At 42.4% G+C, this 23,064-nt stretch overlaps 1 protein-coding gene across 1 annotated transcript in view; it reads right to left on the bottom strand.

Moving 5' to 3' along the window:
* The window catches only part of erbb4b (erb-b2 receptor tyrosine kinase 4b), a gene marked incomplete at its 5' end in the record, with an annotated part of 265,305 nt that overhangs the window by 200,247 nt on the left and 41,994 nt on the right, over nucleotides 1-23,064 (bottom strand). Inside the window, 1 exon segment of the mRNA XM_055878265.1 lies at nucleotides 5,032-5,218. Coding sequence (XP_055734240.1) covers nucleotides 5,032-5,218 — 187 coding nt within the window.

Below are 23,064 nucleotides of genomic sequence, written 5' to 3'. Positions count from 1 at the left end.
TGTCAATGCAAAATAATTCAAAAATCACATCAAACCCTTATCATCAAAACAGTATGTGCTTTTAAAACTAACCTCACTGTGATTGATCAATTTGAAGGAAGAAGTTCAACAACAGATTGAAACTGAGTGGAAAACATGGTTGATGTGGATGTTATTTTAAAGCCTTAACACAACGAAATGGACAGAGCTTTCTAAGGTGATGATTCATTCAAAATGGCCATTTGCATAGGCCTATATATGAGGCCAAGCCCAAATAAAATAAGGATTGTGCCGTTCGACAATACAAAACCTACCGCATACAATGCACAGCAGAAAAACAAAGAAAATCTGATTTAAAATGTCTTTGGTACAAATTTGGTCGAGACTATACTAAAAAAATTGACTGTAGACTGTATTGTTATCCATACTGGATGGACTGGTTACCTTATACTACGCTCCAAAAAGTATATCCATGAGTCGGGGGGCGAAGGTAGGCCTATAGGCCTAGGCGGTGGTATTGGTTCATGTATTGTGCTGGGGGGCTTACAGAGTAAGCCTACAATTATAGTACATATGTATTTGATTTTGAATGACCTAGTAATACAGCATTATTTATATTTTCATAATTAATAGGCTGACACATTACCTTTAGCTACAGAATATCTCACCATCATGCATTTCCATCTCCTCCCCTCCTTCATTCCTTTCTCATGCGTACAGAGAGGGGCTGTCAACACTTTCATGAAATATGTTTGGTTGTGAAAACATGTTGATGTTCGACAGATTTCACTTGATTTCCCAAATGAAACACTGGGTAACTGCAAGAACAGAGAGAGAGAACAGCGAGAGGCTGCATACTCTCACACAGTGGTTGATCTGTGGAGTGAAATAATCAGAGTAGCCTACAGCACCCGCATGAGTGAGAAAAACAACCCAGCTGAAAAGTGGCTTCCATCAGCTATTAGATGGATGACATGGATTTTTTCCTCTGCCCCTGTTCCTTGATTTCTAAGACATTCTATGGTTTGTCTCAATCACAACTAAAGTTGCCAAATAACTCTAAATCTAGCGTATATGACCTGTTTCAAATTATGACTTTATGCTCAACATAGCCACTTCATATGTGCTAGCACTCACTCTGGACTGGGGAAAATGTCCTTCCTATTATATTCAGCTAAGTTCAATTGTATTCTTCTTACTATATAATCATATAATATAAAATAATTGTTACGAGTCCCGCCGAGGATGGTGCCTCTTCCCGTTCGGGCGGCGCTCGGTGGTCGTCGTCTCCGGTTTACTAGCTGCCACCGATCCCCTTTTCTGTTTTCCGTTTAGTTGGTCTAATTTGTTTCACCTGTTGTGTGTTTAGATTAGGGGTTATTTAAACCCAGTTTGCCCGCTCCCTTTTGTGCGGGCTTGTTTTTCTGTTTCGTGTTTGTGGTGTGTATTTGTGGATTTTTATTATTCAATTGACTTTGGACATTTCTCTTTACGCGCCCAGTGTTTAGTGTGGCGTCACCGGTTTGTAGGTGATTACGTTAAGGAAATAAATTCCACTTTTTGAAGAGATTCCTGCTCTCTGCACCTGACTCTTATTTCCACCACTGGAATTGTTACAATAATGGCATGGGACATACAGTGCATTTGGAAAGTATTCAGACCTCTTGACTTCTTCCACATTTTGTTACATTACAGCCTTATTCTAAAATGTATTAAATGACAAAGCAAAAACAGTTTTTCATACATTTTTGCAAATGTACTAAAAATAAAAAATGGAAATATCACATTTACATAACTATTCAGACCCTTTACTCAGTACATTGTTGAAGCACCTTTGGCAGTGATTACAGCCTCGAGTCTTCGTGGGTATGACGCTACAAGCTTGGCACACCTGTACTTGGGGAGTTTCTCCCTTTCCTCTCTGCAGATCCTCTCAATCTATGTCAGATTGGATGAGGAGCGTTGCTGCACAGACATTTTCAGGTCTCTCCAGAGATGTTCGATCAGGTTCAAGTCTGGCCTCTGGCGTGGCCACTCAAGGACATTCAGAGACTTGTCCGGAAGCCACACCTGCATTGTCTTGGCTGTGTGCTTAGGGTTCTTGTCTTGTTGGAAGGTGAATCTTCACTCCAGTCTGAGGTCCTGATCGCTCTGGAGCAGTTTTTCATCAAGGATCTCTCTGTACTTTTCTTCGTTCATCTTTCCCTCGATCTTGACTAGTCTCCCAGTCCCTGCCACTGAAAAACATCCACACAGCATGATGCTGCCCCCACCGTGCTTCACCGTAGGGATGGTGCCAGGTTTCCTGCAGACGTAACGCTTGGCATTCAGGCCAAAGAGTTCAATATTGTTTTCATCAGACCAGAGAATCTTGTTTCTCATGGTCTGAGAATCTTTAGGTGTCTTTTGGCAAAGCAGGCTGCCATGTGCCTTTTACTGAGGAGTGGCATCCATCTGGCCACTCTACCATAAGGGCCTGATTGGTGGAGTGCTGCAGAGATGGTTGTCCTTCTGGAAGGTTCTCCCATCTCCACAGAGGAACTCTAGAGCTCTGTCAGAGCAACCATCAGGTTCTTGGTCACCTCTCTGACCAAGGCCCTTCTCCCCCGATTGCTCAGTTTGGCCGGGCAGCCAGCTCTAGGAAGAGTCTTGGTGGTTCTGAACTTCTTCCATTTAAGAATGGTGGAGGCCACTGTGTTCTTGGGGACCTTTAATGCTGTATTTTGTTACCCTTCCCCAGATCTGTACACCAACTCAATTCTGTCTTGGAGCTCTACGGACAATTCCTTCATCCTCATGGCTTGGTTTTTGCTCTGTCAACTGTGGGATCTTATATAAACAGGTGTTTGCCTTCCCAATCATGTCCAATTAATTTAATTTACCACCAGTGGACTCCAATCAAGTTGTAGAAACATCTCAATGATGCACCTGAGCTCAATTTCGAGTATCATAGCAAAGGGTCTGTATATTTTTGTAAATAAGGTATTTCTGTTTTATTTTTTTTATACATTTGCTCACATTTCAAAAACCCTGTTATCGCTTTGTCTTTATGGGGTATTGTGTGTAGATTGATGAGGAAAAACATTAATTTAATCGCTTTCAGAACAAGCCTGTAACGTTACAAAATGTGGAAAAAGTCAAATACTTTCCGAATGCACTGTACACATATCTTGCTTGCTGAATGAACACGCCTACAGCCCATTGCATGGCGCATAGCCAGATAACATACAGTATGCCAACTCATATTCTGGTCTTATGAAATACATTTTCTTTATATCACAATGTTTCTTTATACCTGCCTAAAATAAATAATGGATTTATTGTAATGGTTTATTTTAAAATTATACATTTTTATGACTTTTTAAAATGTAGTTGTTCCAAAGGCGTGCATTAGCAGCTTGTATGTGCTTATATGCGTGGAGGCCTGGAGATGCTAAATGTGTTCACGTTAATTAACGGTCATTTACCTCGAGACCAGCAGTCTTTTGCATGCCACAGCCTATGACTCCATTTTATGCGCACCAAAATTACAATCTGCTTCTCTGAATTGCCTTGTGAAAGCCTAACACCGTAAGATTGTATTTTAGCATTTAGCTAGTCATGTTGACAATAGAAGAAGCTTCAAATTATGCCTGCCTGACCCATATTGCGATTTATAATGGATGGTTTTTGGATTGCGTAAACAACAACAGTAGTTGTGTAAAGGCAGGGGCTGTGTACCACACGAAACAACTACAAGTGTTCTTGCTCTGGTTCCTCAACGGCACAACTAGGAGAGCTCAAAAAAGCACCTTCTAGTTGAATACTTCTTTGAGTCATAAAAGTGCAATGAAATGACTTAGGAACTGTGCACACATTGGAGCGCTGTGTAGCCACGTGGAAACAACAGTTAGATCTCTCACTCAAACCCTTGTCATTTTTTGTTTTATGTTGCACCTACACCAAATTTTCCAAGAATATTCTTATCATGTTACTGAATGTATCTAGATAATTTTCAGATTTAGTCATCAACAAATATGGTGAAAAGTACAGTACATGTCAAATGCACATCAAAACAACAGTATAATGTGTCAGGTCAACTGTTGTGTCCTCACCTTTAGTCTAATCATTTTCACAACATTTCCAAACTGTTCCCTTTAAATTGCTACCATGGTTATGCATACGTTTTCCATATTTCTTCTGTAAGAAACATTTAAATTCAGCCCGATCCGTATAGGCCAAATCCCACGAGTTAAGGGGTTAAGACGTTATTGCATTTCAGCCAAATGAAAATAGTTTGGAGAAATAAACTGACAAAGAGTAGCAGAAAGCACAGAGCTATAGCTATGAGTTAGGTCAATCACGTCCTCCTCTCTCTATGTGTGAAGAGATTTTAATTCAAATCTGTCAGTATAGCAGCACAGGAAAATCCCCAGTAGCTTTACATCTAGACAGACACAATTGATTTTAAAAGCTCAGAACAATTCGGTTTTATTCTCATTAAACTGACGCTAACATTTGGTTCACACTTTACAGACATTCATTTAGTGCTTATTTCATTGCAGTCATTTTCTAGCAGAGCTTCTGACTTTACACACAGTCACTGAATGTCAGGATTTCACTGAAGTTAGGCTGAGTAACAGTACAGTATGACTCTGAAAAGAGGACATTTAGTAAAGATGTATACAGTTCTATCGACCCATGGTTATGTGTACTGTAAACTGTCCTTGTATGGCTCCACACATCCAGAGACAACACAAACATTTGCAGTCAACCACAACAAACTATGTCTAGAACAAAGGAGAGTGTCTGACTGTTACAGTTTGAAACAGAGATGTGAAGAGAAAGTTGGAAATATAGTATATGTGCAGCAGGCCTGGAACGCTGGTGATTTATTTAATTATTTTAGCAAAACTCTACTTTAAGCAATGTTCAATTGGTCGGCAAACTGATACATAAATGGAGAGAACACATAAAACGAGGGGAGGGAGAGAGAGATCTCAGAGCTTCAGACAGAGGAGACACAGAGACAGATAGCCTACAGGATACCCATCTCAGACCATGCACACATACCTGTGAGGTTCTTCAGTCCCAGCTGGCGCAGGCCAAAGTTCCCATCTCTGCGGTAGTTGAGGAAGATCGCCAGAGCGTAGCGATCTTCATACATCTTAGTTCCTCTGATGATCCTCAGGTTCTCCAGTGGCAGGTAGTCAAACTGGTTCAGAGCCACGAGCACATAGCCTGTCACCTCACGGATAGACTGGAAGAGAAGAGAGGTGACAGAGAGAACATCAGACACATAAAACGTAACAGGAGATACTGTAGGGAGACAATCAGACATACACTAAAATCTGGACACTGACTGGAGATCTACACTATATGGCCAAAAGTACATGGATACCCCTTCAAATTAGTGGATTCGTCAATTTCAGCCACACCCGTTGCTGACAGGTGTATAAAATCGAGCACACAGCCATGCAATCTCCATAGACAAAACATTGGCAGTAGAATGGCCTTACTGAAGAACTCAGTGACTTTCAACATGGCACTGCCATAGGATGCCACATTTCCAACAAGTCAGTTCGTCAAATTTCTGCCCTGCTAGAGCTGACCCGGTCAACTGTAAGTGCTGTTATTGTGAAGTGGAAACGTCTAGGAGCAACAACGGCTCATGCGAAGTGGTAGACCACACAAGCTCACAGAACGGGACCGCCGAGTGCTGAAGCGTGTAGCACGTAAGAATTGTCTGTCCGCGGATGCAACACTCACTACCGAGTTCCAAACTATCTCTGGAAGCAACGTCACCACAAGAACTGTTAGTCGGGAGCTTCATGAAATGGTTTTCCATGGCCGAGGTGCCACACAGATCACCATGCGCAATGTCAAGCGTCGGTTGGAGTGGTGTAAAGCTCAACGCCATTGGACTCTGGAGCAGTGGAAACGCGTACTCTGGAGTGATGAATCCCACTTAACCATCTGGCAGTCCGACAGACGAAACCGGGTTTGGCGGATGCCAGGAGAACACTACCTGCCAGAAAGCATGGTGCACATTGTAAACTTTGGTGGAGGAGGAATAATGGTCTGGGGCTGTTTTTAATGGTGTAACGCTACAGCATACAATGACATTATAGACGATTCTGTGCTTCCAACTTTGTGGCAACAGTTGGCAGAAGGCCCTTTCCTGTTTCAGCATGACAATGCCCCCGTGCACAAAGCGAGGTCCATACAGAAATGGTTTGTCGAAATCGGTGTGGAAGAACTGGACTGGCCTGCACAGAGCCCTGACCTCAACCCCATCAAACACCTTTGGGATGAATTGGAACGCTGACTGCGGCCAGGCCTAATCGTCCAACATCAGTCCCCGACTTCACTAATGCTCTTGTGGCTGAATGGAAGCAAGTCCCTGCAGAAATTTTCAACATCAAGTGGAAAGCCTTCCCAGTAGAGTGTAGGCTTTTATAGCAACAAAGGGGATCCAACTCCATATTAATGCACGTGATTTTGGAATGAGATCGACGAGTAGGGAGGTGTCCATGTAATGTAGCTTGGTCCCAGATATGTTTTGTCCTGATCTGTTTATGCCATCTTCCCAACTCCTATGGTTTTCCGCAATGACAACAACCACAGGAGTTGGCAAGACAAAACAACTAGATCTGGGATCAGGCTAACATAGACACAGAGCAGCTTGGAAAACGGATTCATCAGAAGGTCATTTTCACCTGCGATGCAACCGTGTGAGTAAGATACCGATATAGGTCAAGGAAGACTTTGCTAAAACTTTCTGCTCCAAGTTTGTTTCCGATCCACTCAGTACCAGGGTGAAGCAGAAGGACAGCCATCACCATCAGCACCACCATCACTTCACACTTAAATTACATTTAGAAAGGATAATGACCGTTGAGACTTTGCAAACCCACCCAGCCAGAGCTAGTATGAATCAAAGTGACATGACCGTCCTCCCCTCATCCCCCCACCCCTGTCATGGTGGCTGTCCTTAGAGGTCACGGACAGAAAGGGGCTGCCTCCGAATTGGCACCCTTTTGCCTATATAGTGCACTACTTTTGACCTGAGCCAGTAAACTACATAGGAAATAGGGAGTCATTAGGGATGCTGAGAGAGGCCTGTCACAACTCTAACGCCAACAGTGACAGTAATGACATCAACAGGCCTCCGCTGCACGCTACGTTATACACCCACACACGTTTGCCACCTCCACTGCTGCTGCTGCTGCTGCTGCCACCACTGCTCAGGCTCAGACCACCGTCACTGACAGATGTCGTCAGCACAGGCCTGGCCCAGAAGTGGCAGAAGCAGTCATGGTTCTGTCATGATTGACTACAGTTACTTAATGAAGGGTTTCCCAAACATAGTCCTGGCCCCCTGTGTGCATATTTCTCTACACAACCTCGTTTGGAAAACCCTGACTTAAGTTAAGGATAGGGGGTGCTGTTGTCACTATTTATGGAAATCGTGTAATTTTTGAAACGGCTTCCTACAAAATTCTTGATCGTACAATATGCCTATTATTATTATTATTGGATAGAAAACAGTCTATAGTTTCGATAGGCGTTGAAATTTTGTCTCTAAGTGGAACAGAACTCATTCTACAGCAATTTCCCTGACATGGAGTCAGATTTTACACATTTTGGCCCCTGTTCTGGAGTCAGTTTTAAGGCCACTGTTATTCTTATGAGTATACGGACACTGCTTACGTCTTCCCCTGGATGCCTTTACGTGATGACGATTTGAATGGTATCGATTGCCCAATCACAGCCACTATAAATGAAAAAACCCTGTAGGTAGGAACTCTTTTCTTGGTGCGTCATGCGCGCGGAGGATACCGAACTACTGTTTTTCCAAGCATTAGTGTAGCCAGTTATATTTCTCCGGTCATATTTTTACTCGTTATAGGAGTTAAAAACATCATAAGGTAGTTAATTTAAAGCGTTTTATAGCAATTTATATCCGTTTAGTGCGATTTTGGGACATTTATTTCTGAGACGCTGTGAATCTCTGGGCACGCTTCCAGTTCATCCGGAACGCAGTTGGCATTTCCACATGGCAAGAGGACAGCTTTCCACCAAAAGACGATTAGACCCAAGAAAGGATCCTTTGCCCAAGATACTGATGGAAGAACAGCTCAAAGTAGGAAATTTTTATTATGATAAATCGTGTTTCTGTCGAAAAATGTTAGTGGCTTAGGACGCCATGTTTTTTGACGTAGCTTCGCTTGGCGCAAACTGTATTGAAAAGTAAGGATAATTTAAAAAATGTAATTCCGCGATTGTATTAAGAATTAAATTGTCTATCAATCGCTGTCCATCCTATATTTTTTAGTCACGTTTATGAGTATTTATGTATACGAGTAGACCACTGTCTAATATGGCGCACGGACATTTTCTCACCAGCTGGGCTACATTTCTCATTGTCTAACCATGATTTTGGTGGCTAAATATGCACATTTTCGAACAAACTGTATATGTATGTTGTAATGTGATGTTACAGGGGTGTCATCTGAAGAATTCTGAGAAGGTTAGTGAAAAAAATAATATATTTTGGCAATGTTTACGTTATCGCTCTCTTTGGCTAGAATCAATGCTGGGGTAATGTTTGCACATGTGCTATGCTAATATAACGATTTATTGTGTTTTCGCTGTAAGACACTTAGAAAATCTGAAATATTGTCTGTATTCACAGGATCTGTGTCTTTCGATTAGTGTATGCTGTGTATTTTTACGAAATGTTTGATGATTAGTAGTTAGGTAAACACGTTGCTCATTGTAATTATTCTAGTCCATTTGTGACGGTGGGTGCAATTGTAAACTATGCCAGCTACCTGAAATATGCACATTTTTCTAACAAAACCTATCCCATACCATAAATATGTTATCAGACTGTCATCTGATGAGTTTTTTTCTTGGTTAGGGGCTATAAATATCTTAGTTTAGCCGAATTGGTGATAGCTACTGGTGTTGGTGGACAAATAAAAGATGGTGGATTATGCTAATGTGTTTTTAGGTAATAGATTTACATCTTTACATATTGTGTCTTCCCTGTAAAACATTTTAAAAATCGGACATGTCGGCTGGATTCACAAGATCTGTGTCTTTCATTAGCTGTATTGGACTTTAATGTGTGAAAGTTAAATATTAAAAAAAAAAATGTTTTTTGAATTTCGCGGCTCTGCCTTTTCAGTGGGGGTGGGGGGGGTGTGCCGCTAGCGGCACCCCGGGGCTAGACAGGTTAATGGATATGAACAATGTTTTGGGTTTTTGACCAAAAACATTTTAATGTTTTTCACGCAGTGCTTAGTGATTCACATCACCTGTGTCCTAAATGGCACCTTATTCTCTATGGGCCCTGGTCAAAAGTAGTGCACTTCATAGGGGATAGGATCTCATTTGGGATGCATTCAGAATCCTTGTTAGTCATATCTTTAGTAGCTAACAAACTCCATCTAGGCAGGAACACCAGGTCTTAAACTGAATCCCCATGGCACCCTATTCCTTATTTAGTGCACTACTTTTGACCAGTACGCCATAGGGCACTATAGAGGGAATCTAGTGCCATTTGGGACACCATATTTATTATATTTCAGGTAGAGAGCTGCAGGAGCAGGGAGGCAGTACAGACAGAGAGAGTGAAGGACTGAAGGTGTCAACAGGTGTGTGTGTGTGTGTGTGTGTGTGTGTGTGTGTGTGTGTGTGTGTGTGTGTGTGTGTGTGTGTGTGTGTGTGTGTGTGTGTGTGTGTGTGTGTGTGTGTGTGTGTGTGTGTGTGTGTGTGTGTGTGTGTGTGTGATGCTTAATAGGGCTGAAAGAGAGAGAGATAACTACACTGGAACATTGGAATGAGGGAGGAGGTCCCAGGGGATACTGGCTCCTTTCCTACTTTTCTCTCCCTCTCATCTCTCTCCCTCTCTCTCCCTCTCATCTCTCTCCCTCTCATCTCTCTCCCTCTCATCTCTCTCCCTCTCATCTCTCTCCCTCTCTCTCCCCCTCATCTCTCTCTCCCTCTCTCTCATCTCTCTCCCTCTCTCTCCCTCTCTCTCCCCCTCATCTCTCTCCCTCTCTCATCTCTCTCCCTCTCATCTCTCTCCCTCTCTCTCCCCCTCATCTCTCTCACTCTCTCTCCCTCTCATCTCCCTCTCATCTCTCTCCCTCTCTCTCCCTCTCATCTCTCTCCCTCTCTCTCCCTCTCATCTCTCTCCCTCTCATCTCTCTCCCTCCCTCTCCCTCTCATCTCTCTCCCTCTCATCTCTCTCCCTCTCTCTCCCTCTCTCCACATGGTTGTTGACAGACACAACTCCCTAAGCCTGAAACCTGTGCACACCCAATCAGACAGAAGTCTGATAGGCCAAGGACAGAGGGCTGGGGCTAACTCTCTCATGTACAGACAGACAGAGAGACACAGACACAGACACTGTGCAGACACAGACACACACACATTGCACCACGCTGGGGTCTTGGAGGTCACCCTCCTCATCTTCTAATGACCCTGGGGCTCCAGCTGAGACTGTTTGGGGACCAGCAAGGGTCTGAGAACAGTGACCCTGCTATGGGCACAGTGGCTCCTTCAGACCCCCCTCCCTCCCTGCCTGTCAATGTGTGTGTGTGCATATGTGCATGTGTCTATTGGAGTGTGTGTGTCCTCAAAGTGCGTACTCACTGCCAGACAACACATCAACCAGGAACAAATAGTACTTCCTGTACCAGTTACCTAGCAACCTCCAAAACCTGCTACCAGCATAAAAAAATCATTGAGAAAAATGAATAGATAAATAAATAGGGAAAACATAACTCATTTAATTAAAGGATTAAACCTTGCCTTGTTGATATTTGTTTTCAGGGCTCCTTTCTGTGCCTTTGTTCACTTTAAAAGACTGTTTAACTCCATCTCTCCCTCGCTAATTTGTTATTTTCCAGCCACCAAATCGATACTTCCCACAGTGCAGGCTGGCGCAAAGGGAGACAGGGAGAGATGGCAGGTACACACCGTTCTTATAACTTCAGATTGTTCACTCAATAGAGTGCATGAATAAAAACAAACCACTTGTAGTGATGAAGGGCTGGCGGGAGAGCCAATGGCATAGCATCAATATGTGGTTAGTTTCATTAACTCCTGGTGAAGAGAAAACACCCACAATACTACAACAATAATACAGAAATACTACAACAAGACTACAACAATAATACAGAAATACTACAAGACTACAACAATACTATCCAAAGTGGATTGGTTTGTCTATGGACTCTCTGTGAGAGTGGAACGGGCATGAGTTTTGGGACATTCATATTGTCAAAGGTCAACTTAATGTATTTCTCTATTTAACTGCCCTGTAATTAGGAAGGTAAATTACCTGTTAAATATAAATCATGCCCTGGATTTCTTTTACAGCTGAAATACCATGGGGGCTCTCCATCTCCATCTCCTCAGATGGAGAGGTTAGAGGTGTATCAAGACTTGACTTTCAGGAACTGTCACACACATGCATACAGAGACACATACACGTGCATTTGTGAAACACTAGCTATGATGAAGTCAGCTAATGTGTTGTAATAGAATCACATACTGGGTCCTATTTGCCATGTCTTGGAGCACCTAGCCACCTAGCTGTGGGCTGTGCCGTACTATAGCTGTGGATTGATACTACATTAAGTGATGTGCCTGGCATTGTAATGATATGAACATATTGTATTGTAATGCAGATTCATCTCGACAGGAAGTTAAGAGAGCCTGAGGGTGCTATAATGCTAATGCTTCAAAACCAACAGGTAGTGCAGTAGACCATCACACATGGAGAGGAAGAGAGGAGGGGAGGAGATGAGAGGAGAGAAGGGGGAGAGGAGAGGAGGGAACAGAATATCACCCACTTCAGGCTACAGAGTAAATTTGTTAATTAGTGTTATAGGACGGTCCGGCATACTAACAAAGGTATACAGTATGTACACAGAGAGAGAGAGAGAGAGAGAGAGAGAGAGAGAGAGAGAGAGAGAGAGAGAGAGAGAGAGAGAGAGAGAGAGAGAGAGAGAGAGAGAGAGAGAGAGAGAGAGAGAGAGAGAGAGAGAGAGAGAGAGAGAGAGAGAGAGAGAGAGAGAGAGAGGCGAGAGAGAGAGAGAGAGAAGGCGAGAGAGAGAGAGAGAGAAGGCGAGAGAGAGAGAGAGAGAAGGCGAGAGAGAGAGAGAGAGAAGGCGAGAGAGAGAGAGAGAGAAGGCGAGAGAGAGAGAGAGAGAGGGCGAGAGAGAGAGAGAGAGAGAGAGAGAGAAGGCGAGAGAGAGAGAGAGAGAGAAGGCGAGAGAGAGAGAGAGAGAGAAGGCGAGAGAGAGAGAGAGAGAGAAGGCGAGAGAGGGCGAGAGAGAGAAGGCGAGAGAGGGCGAGAGAGGGCGAGAGAGAGAAGGCGAGAGAGAGAAGGCGAGAGAGAGAATGCGAGAGAGAGAAGGCGAGAGAGAGAAGGCGAGAGAGAGAAGGCGAGAGAGAGAAGGCGAGAGAGAGAAGGCGAGAGAGAGAAGGCGAGAGAGAGAAGGCGAGAGAGAGAAGGCGAGAGAGAGAGATACTGAGAAGGAGAAGGCGAGAGAGAGAAGGCGAGAGAGAGAGATACTGAGAAGGAGAAGGCGAGAGAGAGAGAGATACTGAGAAGGAGAAGGCGAGAGAGAGAGAGATACTGAGAAGGAGAAGGCGAGAGAGAGAGAGATACTGAGAAGGAGAAGGCGAGAGAGAGAGAGATACTGAGAAGGAGAAGGCGAGAGAGAGAGAGATACTGAGAAGGAGAAGGCGAGAGAGAGAGAGATACTGAGAAGGAGAAGGCGAGAGAGAGAGAGATACTGAGAAGGAGAAGGCGAGAGAGAGAGAGATACTGAGAAGGAGAAGGCGAGAGAGAGAGAGATACTGAGAAGGAGAAGGCGAGAGAGAGAGAGATACTGAGAAGGAGAAGGCGAGAGAGAGAGAGATACTGAGAAGGAGAAGGCGAGAGAGAGAGAGATACTGAGAAGGAGAAGGCGAGAGAGAGAGAGATACTGAGAAGGAGAAGGCGAGAGAGAGAGAGATACTGAGAAGGAGAAGGCGAGAGAGAGAGAGATACTGAGAAGGAGAAGGCGAGAGAGAGAGAGATACTGAGAAGGAGAAGGCGAGAGAGAGAGAGATACTGAGAAGGAGAAGGCGAGAGAGAGAGAGATACTGAGAAGGAGAAGGCGAGAGAGAGAGAGATACTGAGAAGGAGAAGGCGAGAGAGAGAGAGATACTGAGAAGGAGAAGGCGAGAGAGAGAGAGATACTGAGAAGGAGAAGGCGAGAGAGAGAGAGATACTGAGAAGGAGAAGGCGAGAGAGAGAGAGATACTGAGAAGGAGAAGGCGAGAGAGAGAGAGATACTGAGAAGGAGAAGGCGAGAGAGAGAGAGATACTGAGAAGGAGAAGGCGAGAGAGAGAGAGATACTGAGAAGGAGAAGGCGAGAGAGAGAGAGATACTGAGAAGGAGAAGGCGAGAGAGAGAGAGATACTGAGAAGGAGAAGGCGAGAGAGAGAGAGATACTGAGAAGGAGAAGGCGAGAGAGAGAGAGATACTGAGAAGGAGAAGGCGAGAGAGAGAGAGATACTGAGAAGGAGAAGGCGAGAGAGAGAGAGATACTGAGAAGGAGAAGGCGAGAGAGAGAGAGATACTGAGAAGGAGAAGGCGAGAGAGAGAGAGATACTGAGAAGGAGAAGGCGAGAGAGAGAGAGATACTGAGAAGGAGAAGGCGAGAGGGAGAGGAAGAAAGAGAGCACATACATCATGCTGATGAAAGAGGCTGAGATGATTAGATAGAAACAGCTGAATATCCTGAATATCCATGGACTACTAGCTACGTCACAGTTCTGGAAGAGAGAACAAAAGACAACAGAACAGGGAAGAATCAGTAGATTAAGTGGGATTTCTTCTTCCCTCCTCTACCGTCCCTCCCAACGCTCACTCAGCCGTTTGAGAGCGGAAGTGTGCCAGGCAGCGGAACAAAACCTTCCCTTCAGTCTCCGAGACGTGTCTGGCTTTGAAATGGAGTCCTTCAACCCTCAACTTCTAAAGGAGGGAGTGGGGTGATATAGAAACAGGAGGGAGGGGGGCAAGGAAAGAGAGAGAGCAATGGATGGAGAGGGAGATTAGGGATAGAGAAAGAGAGAAAGAAAGAGAGAGGGGGAGGGAGTTAGAACAAGCAGAGAGAAACCGAGAGAGGGAAGTAGAGCAAGGAGAGAGAGGGAGAAGGGAATGAGGAAAGAGAGAGGAGAAATAGAGAAAGACAGTGATAGTGAGGAGGGAGGAGGGGGATGAGGAGAGAGAGGAGAGCAGTCAAGTGGATCAGAGAGGGTCCCTGCACTGTACAAAATATTGTGCTAGTTCTAATTAGAAAATTGAGGCAACAATTGCATCAGCTTTTTGAGTATTTCCAACATGAGTGACTCTTAAGTATAATATACTTAACTTTGGGTTTTTCGCAAACACTAATATAAAAAGTTCAGGATTTAAAAAAAACACTTGAATCCAACTGAATTTGATCAATTCCAAAACTGTTATTATTCACTAGATCTTTTTGATTAGTTACTTGCAGTAATTCTGTCTTATTGTTTAACATTTATATTTTTGAATATTATCCATTTTAACCTAAAGATAGTTCTCATTCCACTAGCTGTAAGGGGAAGTAGATCTGCAAGGATTATAGGATGCTGCATTTGCCACTGTCATTAAGTGTTGTGCACATATATTATTGATGGTGGGAATGGGTGGTCTCATCTTTGAATGTCGATTTGCCCGACAGTTTTGATATACGTTCATCGTGATCCATTACACAACAAACTGTTTAATACTAATATAGAAATATATTTTTCTTTCATCAAACATGCATATAACATTGCATTAATGTATCTTTTTTTTTTGCAACATTCCTCAAAAAAATGAGCCAAAAAAATGTAAGTTTAGAGAAAATATTATGAAAATGTAATAAATTAAACACAATTTCCCTTGTAGTTGTTTTTACATGCAAATAATTATTCAGATTTTTCAGTATATTAAATTGAATTTACATTTTCGAATGTCATGCTTTTTGAACTCATCAACATTAAGTAAGGTATTCAAATATTGAACTAAAACCAGAAACCTGCATTTTTATGTGAAAATCATAGATTCTTTGGGGAAATATCTGGGCAATTCCATGTAACTGAAATATGCTTCGATAGATTTTTCACTTTGAAATGTATACCAAACAAAAACCAATGATTTCAAAGTTTAACAAACCATATAACTCTAATACCCAAGGATGACTTTTAACACATTTACAGGAAGAACTGTGCAGATACAACATTTGGTTACAGAATAAAACTGAGGGAGATTTGACCATACTTTTTCTACCATAGTTTAAATGTACTGTGTAAATTGGAACCAGTTCAAGGAACAGAATCAGAACGGGGAATGAAAGTGGTTATTTTAAAAGCATGGGAACCGGTTAATAACATTATTTTACGTTCCAGAAATGGTTTTCCAGTCCCACAAAACGCAACAAAACACCCATGCAAAGCCCTCACTCTGTACCTCAGAAACGTATTCCAGTGTCTGCCTGCCAGCTGAAAATCTTTGCCAGTGTGTGTGTGTGTGTAGGCTACCTGCCCCTCCCCCTCTGAAGCATAGTCTACTGTAGGCTACTCACGTTAGAAATGGGATTCAGAAATTAGGGAGAGAGAATTGTTATTATAGAAGAATCGATTCACTTCATCAATGCTAGTTAAAGATACTACAGTTATCACGTGGATTTGTTAACAGAATTATATTTTAATTCTGGTGCAGCTCTGCACACACAAGCAACGTTAAGCCAACTCTCTGAAGTTCAAAGACGTTCAAGGTTCCTTCATAGAAGCCGCTCCTCCGTAGGTATGATGCTGTGGCCTAATTCAGATAATGCATGTCATAACAACAAGATGTCAAGCGCTTCAAGCCTCCTCCTCCACCATTTCTCGCTCTATAACCACCCGCAAAATTTCAGTCGCATCTCGCGACCGACACTTGTCTGTCAAATGCATGTAAATAGCTTGCCACTCCATAGCAAGCTGCTCTAGCCACACTGATTGGTGCAGTAACTTAATGTCGAGCTAAATGTTTAAAAATATATATTTTGGAGGTTTGAAAATGAACAGAAAGAAACTATATAAACTGGTACTTTTGGGGATTCGAACGGATTTATAACTTTATTTTGCTGGTCGGAACTGTGGAACAAAACCCCCCAAAATAATGGATCTGTTAAAAACAAATGATTGGAAAATAATTTTGGTTCCAACCCCGGATTCAAAGTATTCATTGTGCATTGAGTTGTATAGTTTGTTAAAATTAGAAGTTTGTTTGATTATAATTTTAAAGTGATAAATCTGAATCTAAGCTAATTCCGTTACCATGGAATTGCCCATTTACAAAGCCCCTCAATCATTTTTTACGGTGTGTATATTTTAATGCATAATTAAAACTCCACCTGTTCCAGCTCAGAGAGCGAGAGAGAGAGAGAGAACAACAGAGAGAAAGAGAGAGAACAACAGAGAGAAAGAAAGAGAGAAACAGAGAGAAATAGAGAAACAGAGAGAAAGAGAGAGAACAACAGAGAGAAAGAGAGAAACAGAGAGAAATAGACAGGGACAGAGACAGAACAAAAGAGAGAGAAACAGAGAGAAAGAGACAGCGAGAGAAAGAGACAGGGACAGAGAAAGGACAACAGAGAGAGAAACAGAGAGAAAGAGACAGAGAGAGAAAGAGACAGGGACAGAGACAGGACAACAGAGAGAGAAACAGAGAGAAAGAGACAGAGAGAGAAAGAGACAGGGACAGAGACAGGACAACAGAGAGAGAAACAGAGAGAAAAAGACAGAGAGAGAAAGAGACAGGGACAGAGACAGGACAACAGAGAGAGAAACAGAGAAAAGGAGACAGAGAGAGAAAAAGACAGGGACAGAGACAGGACAACAGAGAGAGAAACAGAGAGAAAGAGACAGAGAGAGCGTGAGAGAGAGAGAGCGTGAGAGAGAGAGAGAGAGCGTGAGAGAGAGAGAGAGAGAGAGAGAGAGAGAGAGAGAGAGAGAGAGAGAGAGAGAGAGATAGCGAGAGAGAGAGAGAGGTAAACAGGTAAGAGTGTAATGACACCATAAGCATGTTGGGTAGACTGAACACACGTTAGCATGATTACCTCTCATCTCCATAGATATTGAGATGTTTGCGTGTGAGTGTGTCTTCATTTGTCTGCATGTGTATGCGTGGATGTGTGTGTGCGTGTGCTGAAGAGCTGGTGGAGACAAAGTCAGTGGATCTCACTCGGGCTTAGGGGCCTTGCATCAGTAAGCCCTTATCCCTACATTAACATATCTCTTCCCTTCTCTTCTCACTAGCTCCACTACCTCTCCACTCCTATACGAGTATGACAACCAGACGGAAAACATATCAGTGCAATATAAACATGCAAAGTGACTCAAAATATCCTATCAGATATTAACCAAAGCACAATTTTGCACACATGCATAACACCCCTAAATATGGTATCTGTGAAATAGGTTCAACATTTTGACAAGAGATGCCTGTCCTAAATCTGAATGTGTTTGTCTTTGATCAATGTAAACAATGGATTACGGATTACATGGATTACAGCTCTGTATAATGACGTTCCATGACGTTCCATGACGTTCCATGACTCTACATTGAGGTGACCATGGGGATATGGTCTCTGGTTGATACTGTGGGGGTGTTTGCTGAACCTACCATAAAACACACCCTTCTAATAAAACACACCCTTCTAATAAAACACACCCTTCTAATAAAACACACCCTTCTAAAATAGTAAAGAGATCCAGGGGTTACCTCACTAACTCACTGTTATCCCACATTTACTCATTTCACCTTGTGTCACATACAATAACGTTGTGCATGTCATATATGTCTCATGAGAGTTGTGCGTATGATCAGATATTTTAGCTAAAAGTTGTTACAGTCCCACTCCCACTGGGGAAAGGGGGTTGGGGGGACAAGGGGGTCCTTGTGTTGGGTGATGACATCACATGGCATTCCCCTTCCCAGAGTGCATTGCTCCCAGGTGGGGTGCATTGAGGTGTCTGCTCCCTCCACTCCTTCCTAGCATCGTCAAATGGGGGAAGGAGACACTTCAAACACCCTGAGCTGTCTGCATTCCATTCATCTAACCTGCAGCCTGATGTGTGGTTCTTATATACTTCAATACTTCCTTTATCTCTTTAACACTATGAGGATGGTGTTTCATCTTTAACCTGTTGGGGATGGGGGCGCTGTTTAGACTATTTATGCTAATGTGGCTAATTTTTTAAACGGCTTCCCACAAAATCCTTGATCGTACAATATGCATATTATTATTATTATTGGATAGAAAACAGTCTATAGTTTCTATAGGAGTTGAAATTTTGTCTCTAAGTGGAACAGAGCCCATTCTACAGCAATTTCCCTGACATGGAGTCAGACTTGAGAAATGTTGGCCACTTTTCTGAAGTCAGTTAAAAGGGCACTGTCGTTGCTATGACTATACGGACACTTCTTACGTCTTCCCCTGGATGCCTTTACGTGATGACGATTCCAACGGGCTCGATTGCGCGTTCACAGGCCCTACAAATGAAAAAACTCTGAAGCTAGTCATTCTTTGGGAGCTGCGTAACGCGCGTGGAAGACACCGACCCTCTCCTGTTCCAAGCGTTAGTTTAGCCTGTTATATTTCTCCGGTCATCTTTTCACTCGTTATAGGAGTTACAAACATCATAAAGTAGTTAATTTAAAGCGTTTTATAGCAATTTATATCCGTTTAGTGCGATTTTGGGACATTTATTTTTGCAACGATGTGAAAAGTTGGGCATGCTTTTCAGTTCATCCCGAACTCAGTTGACATTTCCACATGGCAAGAGGACAGCTTTCCACCAAAAGACGATTTCTCCCAAGAAAGGATCCTTTGCCCAAGATACTGATGGAAGAACAGCTCAAGGTAGGACATTTTTATTATGATAAATCGTGTTTCTGTCGAAACATTTTAGTGGCTTAGGACGCCATGTTTTTTGACGTAGCTTCGCTTGGCGCAAACTGTATTGAAAAGTAAGGATAAATTAAAAAATGTAATAACGCAATTGTATTAAGAATTAAATTGTCTATCAATCCCTGTCCACCCTATATTTTTTAGTCACGTTTATGAGTATTTATGTATAAGAGTAGATCACTGTCTAAGTGGCGCAAGGACATTTTCTGACCAGCTGAGCTACATTTCACATTGTCTAACCATGATTTTGGTGGCTAAATATAAACATTTTCGATCAAACTGTATATGCATGTTGTAATGTGATGTTACAGGAGTGTCATCGGAAGAATTCTGAGAAGGTTAGTGAAAAAATTAATATCTTTTGGCGATGTTGACTTTTATCGCTCACTTTGGCTAGAATCAATGCTGGGCTGCTAATTGCTATGTGCTAAGCTAATATAACGATTTATTGTGTTTTCGCTGTAAGACACTTAGAAAATCTGAAATATTGTCTGTATTCACAGGATCTGTGTCTTTCGATTCGTGTATGCTGTGTATTTTTACGAAATGTTTGATGATTAGTAGTTAGGTAAACACGTTGCTCATTGTAATTATTCTAGTCCATTTGTGATGGTGGGTGCAATTGTAAACTATGCCATATACCTGAAATATGCACTTTTTTCTAACAAAACCTATCCCATACCATAAATATGTTATCAGACTGTCATCTAATGAGTTTTTTTGTTGGTTAGGGGCTATAAATATCTTAGTTTAGCCGAATTGGTGATGGCTACTGGTGTTGGTGGACAAATAAAAGATGGTGGATTATGCTAATGTGTTTTTAGGTAATAGATGTACATCTTTACATATTGTGTCTTCCCTGTAAAACATTTTAAAAATCGGAAATGTTGACTGGATTCATAAGATCTGTGTCTTTCATTAGCTGTATTGGACTTTAATGTGTGAAAGTTAAATATTTTAAAAAAATATTTTTTTTGAATTTCGCGGCACTGGTTTTTCAGTGGGGGGGGGGGGGGTGTGCCGCTAGCGCCACGCTGATCCTAGACAGGTTAAAGGAAGTCATATAGGTGAGGCAGTGTCTATGTATGAGAGTGTGTGTTTTCTCAGCTTCAGAGCAACATCTTGGTTTGACATTTTTTTGTGTGTTATTTTGTTAGGGAATTCTCAGGTGATATCAGAAAATGGTGTTTAGTTTTCATATGCACTCAAAGGGGAACACTACCCTTAAAAAAAGTGTTTTCAGACAAATGTAACGTTTCACATGACACATGACATTTCAAAATGTGATATTAAAAATGTTATGTGTGCTTTTTTTTAGAACTGCCGGGATTAGAACCCGGTCTTCCACGGGAAAAGCCAACGTCTTGACCATTTCACCAAGAGGGCCAACACTAACTTTCAAGTCGCAGGCGGGCTACCTCATCACATGACCATGAGCAGCCATGACCGGCTCATGTCCGCTACACGTTCATGTGTATTTTCACATTGTAAGGTCAGCTAGGGGTGTCAAATTGTTCAAGAATGTCATAAATAAATCAATTTTAGTGCCGGAAATGCTGTGATTAACCACGAATCATCGCAAAATTCATAATTTGCTAAAATGTATCTGTTATTTAAGCTTTTTTATACAAAAAGCATTACAATAAAATTTCCGTTTTGATTTTGTCCAAAGTAACGGTTAACAAAATCAGATAAATGGATCAACACAGTTTCTTTAACTTCAAAGTCAACTTGTTTTGACATCACATTGCTGTTTTTAGCTGTATAGAGGACGTATTTTGAATGTTTTCAGACAAAAGGTAACTTGAGTTAACAGATGAACTCTGACAGGTGTTAAAATATGTAAAAAAGGATAAATAAGGAATCATGGAACGCTATCTTCTCTGTTCTTTTCAAACGTCACTGACCAGTGTATAAAGAAGAGAGACATGTCTGCAGCCACTGTGAACGTATGGCTCAGGAATTAGAAACCATATTTTTTTAACACACTTTTAATTATTATGCTCAGGTAGGCTAAGTTAACTTTTTACAGAATGGCATTACAGAATTATAAATTCTATATGTGGAAACATTGCTACTGCAACATGTTAACACCACCTTCTCACATGTGACGAAAATTACACTATTTCAACAATACATGTGAAATATCTGAAAGTTGGATTTTCACGTGACAATGTTTTTCACATGTGAAACTGCATATCTGATTTTGACCTGAACGTTTTTAACATGTGAAACAGCAAATTTGTACAACTGCAATAAACAGGTGAAAACATGTTTTTCTTCTCATATATGGTGTTAACATGTGAATTCTAAATGATGCTAAAATATAATTTCACATGTGAGATTTAAGCATGTGAAACTGCAAATTTGACATGTGTTTTTTGTTGTTGTACGGGCACTGTTAAAGTCTGAAGTTATCAGTTAATCTGGAGTTACACTGTGATGTTCCTCTTCCATGCCCTTCAGTTCAGTCAAAGTTTAAGTCATTTCTAGGATAGATCTGCTAACATGCATTTGATTGTCATCTGGGATTCAACATCACATTCATTTATAGGTGAATTTCAGTTTACATCTCTATATCAAGTTTATCAAGACTGTCTCATACATAAATAATGTTGATTGGAGTCTTACTGTACTTGACTGAGTAGTATACACTATCAGTTGAGTATAAAGAAGTTGAGTAACAAGTAGTATAAAACAAGTACAGAGCCTCTATACAGTACGGTATACATGGCCTGCTTGTTTACTTTCAGAAGTCACGTGGCTCATAGTGTGAGTGTCACGCAAGCTGGGTCTGGACGTCTTGTGTTGTGTTTGACCGTGATGGTTTGTGACAGCGTGGCACTCTGTTGTCAGCCTTGTCGAAGAGCTACCCCCGCAAGGAACCTACATCACATCATCATCACCACGACAACAAACCTCCATGACACTCAAAACACACAGTGAACAAGCTGAATAAGAGAGGATAGATGGACTGAAATGTGAAATAAGTTGCCTCTGAATGTAAAATTCCATACATTTTGTAAGAATACACACAGTCTAGAAAGAATAGTGATTATGTGTGTATTATCTTGGTTTCTTTCCTCTTGGTTTTCACTCTCAACCTCTCATCCACTCAAACACAGGTACAATGGATCCACAGATGACACAATCGCTATTGCACTTCACTCTGCTCTTTCCCACCTGGACAAAAGGAACATCTATGTGAGAATACTGTTCATTGACTAAAGCTCAGCGTTCAACACCATAGTGTCCTCCAAGCTCATCACTAAGTTAAGGACCCTGGGACAGAACACCTCCTTCTGTGACTGGATCCTGGACTTTCTGACGGCCGCCCCCCAGGTGATGAGGGTAAGCAGCAACACATTCGCCACACTGACCCTCAACACGGGGGCGCCTCAGTGGTGCGTGCTTTGTCGCCTCCTGTACTCCCTTTTCACCCATGACTGCTTGGCCACGCACTACTCCAACACCATCATTAAGTTTACAGACGACACGACGGTGGTAGGCCTGATCACTGATGATGATGAGACAGCCTATAGAGAGGAGGAGACCTGGCAGTGTGGTGCCAGGACAACAAACTCTCCCTCAACTACAGCAATAGCTGATCATGGACCACAGGAAAGGGAGGGTTGAGCACACCCCCATTCACATCGACGGGGCTGTAGTGGAGCAGATCGAGAGCTTCAAGTTCCTTGGTGTCCACATCAATAAGGATCTATCATGGTCCACACACACCAACACAGTTGTAAAGAGGGCATGACAATAACTCTTCCCCCACAGGAAGCTGAAAAGTGTTCGCATGGGACCTCAGATCCTCAAAAAGTTCATTGAGAGCATCTTGACCGGCTGCATCACCGTTTGATATGGCAACTGCTTGGCATCCGACCGCAAGGCACTACAGAGGGTAGTGGGTACGGCCCAGTATATCACTGAGGCCGAGCTCCCTGCCATCCAGGACCTCTATACCAGGCGGTGTCAAAGGGAGGCCCAAAATGCACCAACTCCGGAAACCAACAGGTCCCTTAACAGCTTCTACCCCAAGCCATAAGACTGCTAAATAGTTAG

The sequence above is a fragment of the Salvelinus fontinalis genome, chromosome 23, assembly GCF_029448725.1.
Source record: "Salvelinus fontinalis isolate EN_2023a chromosome 23, ASM2944872v1, whole genome shotgun sequence".
NCBI lineage: Eukaryota > Metazoa > Chordata > Actinopteri > Salmoniformes > Salmonidae > Salvelinus > Salvelinus fontinalis.
Note: the sequence above shows the minus strand (reverse complement) of the source record. Positions and strands in the feature narration are given on the sequence as shown.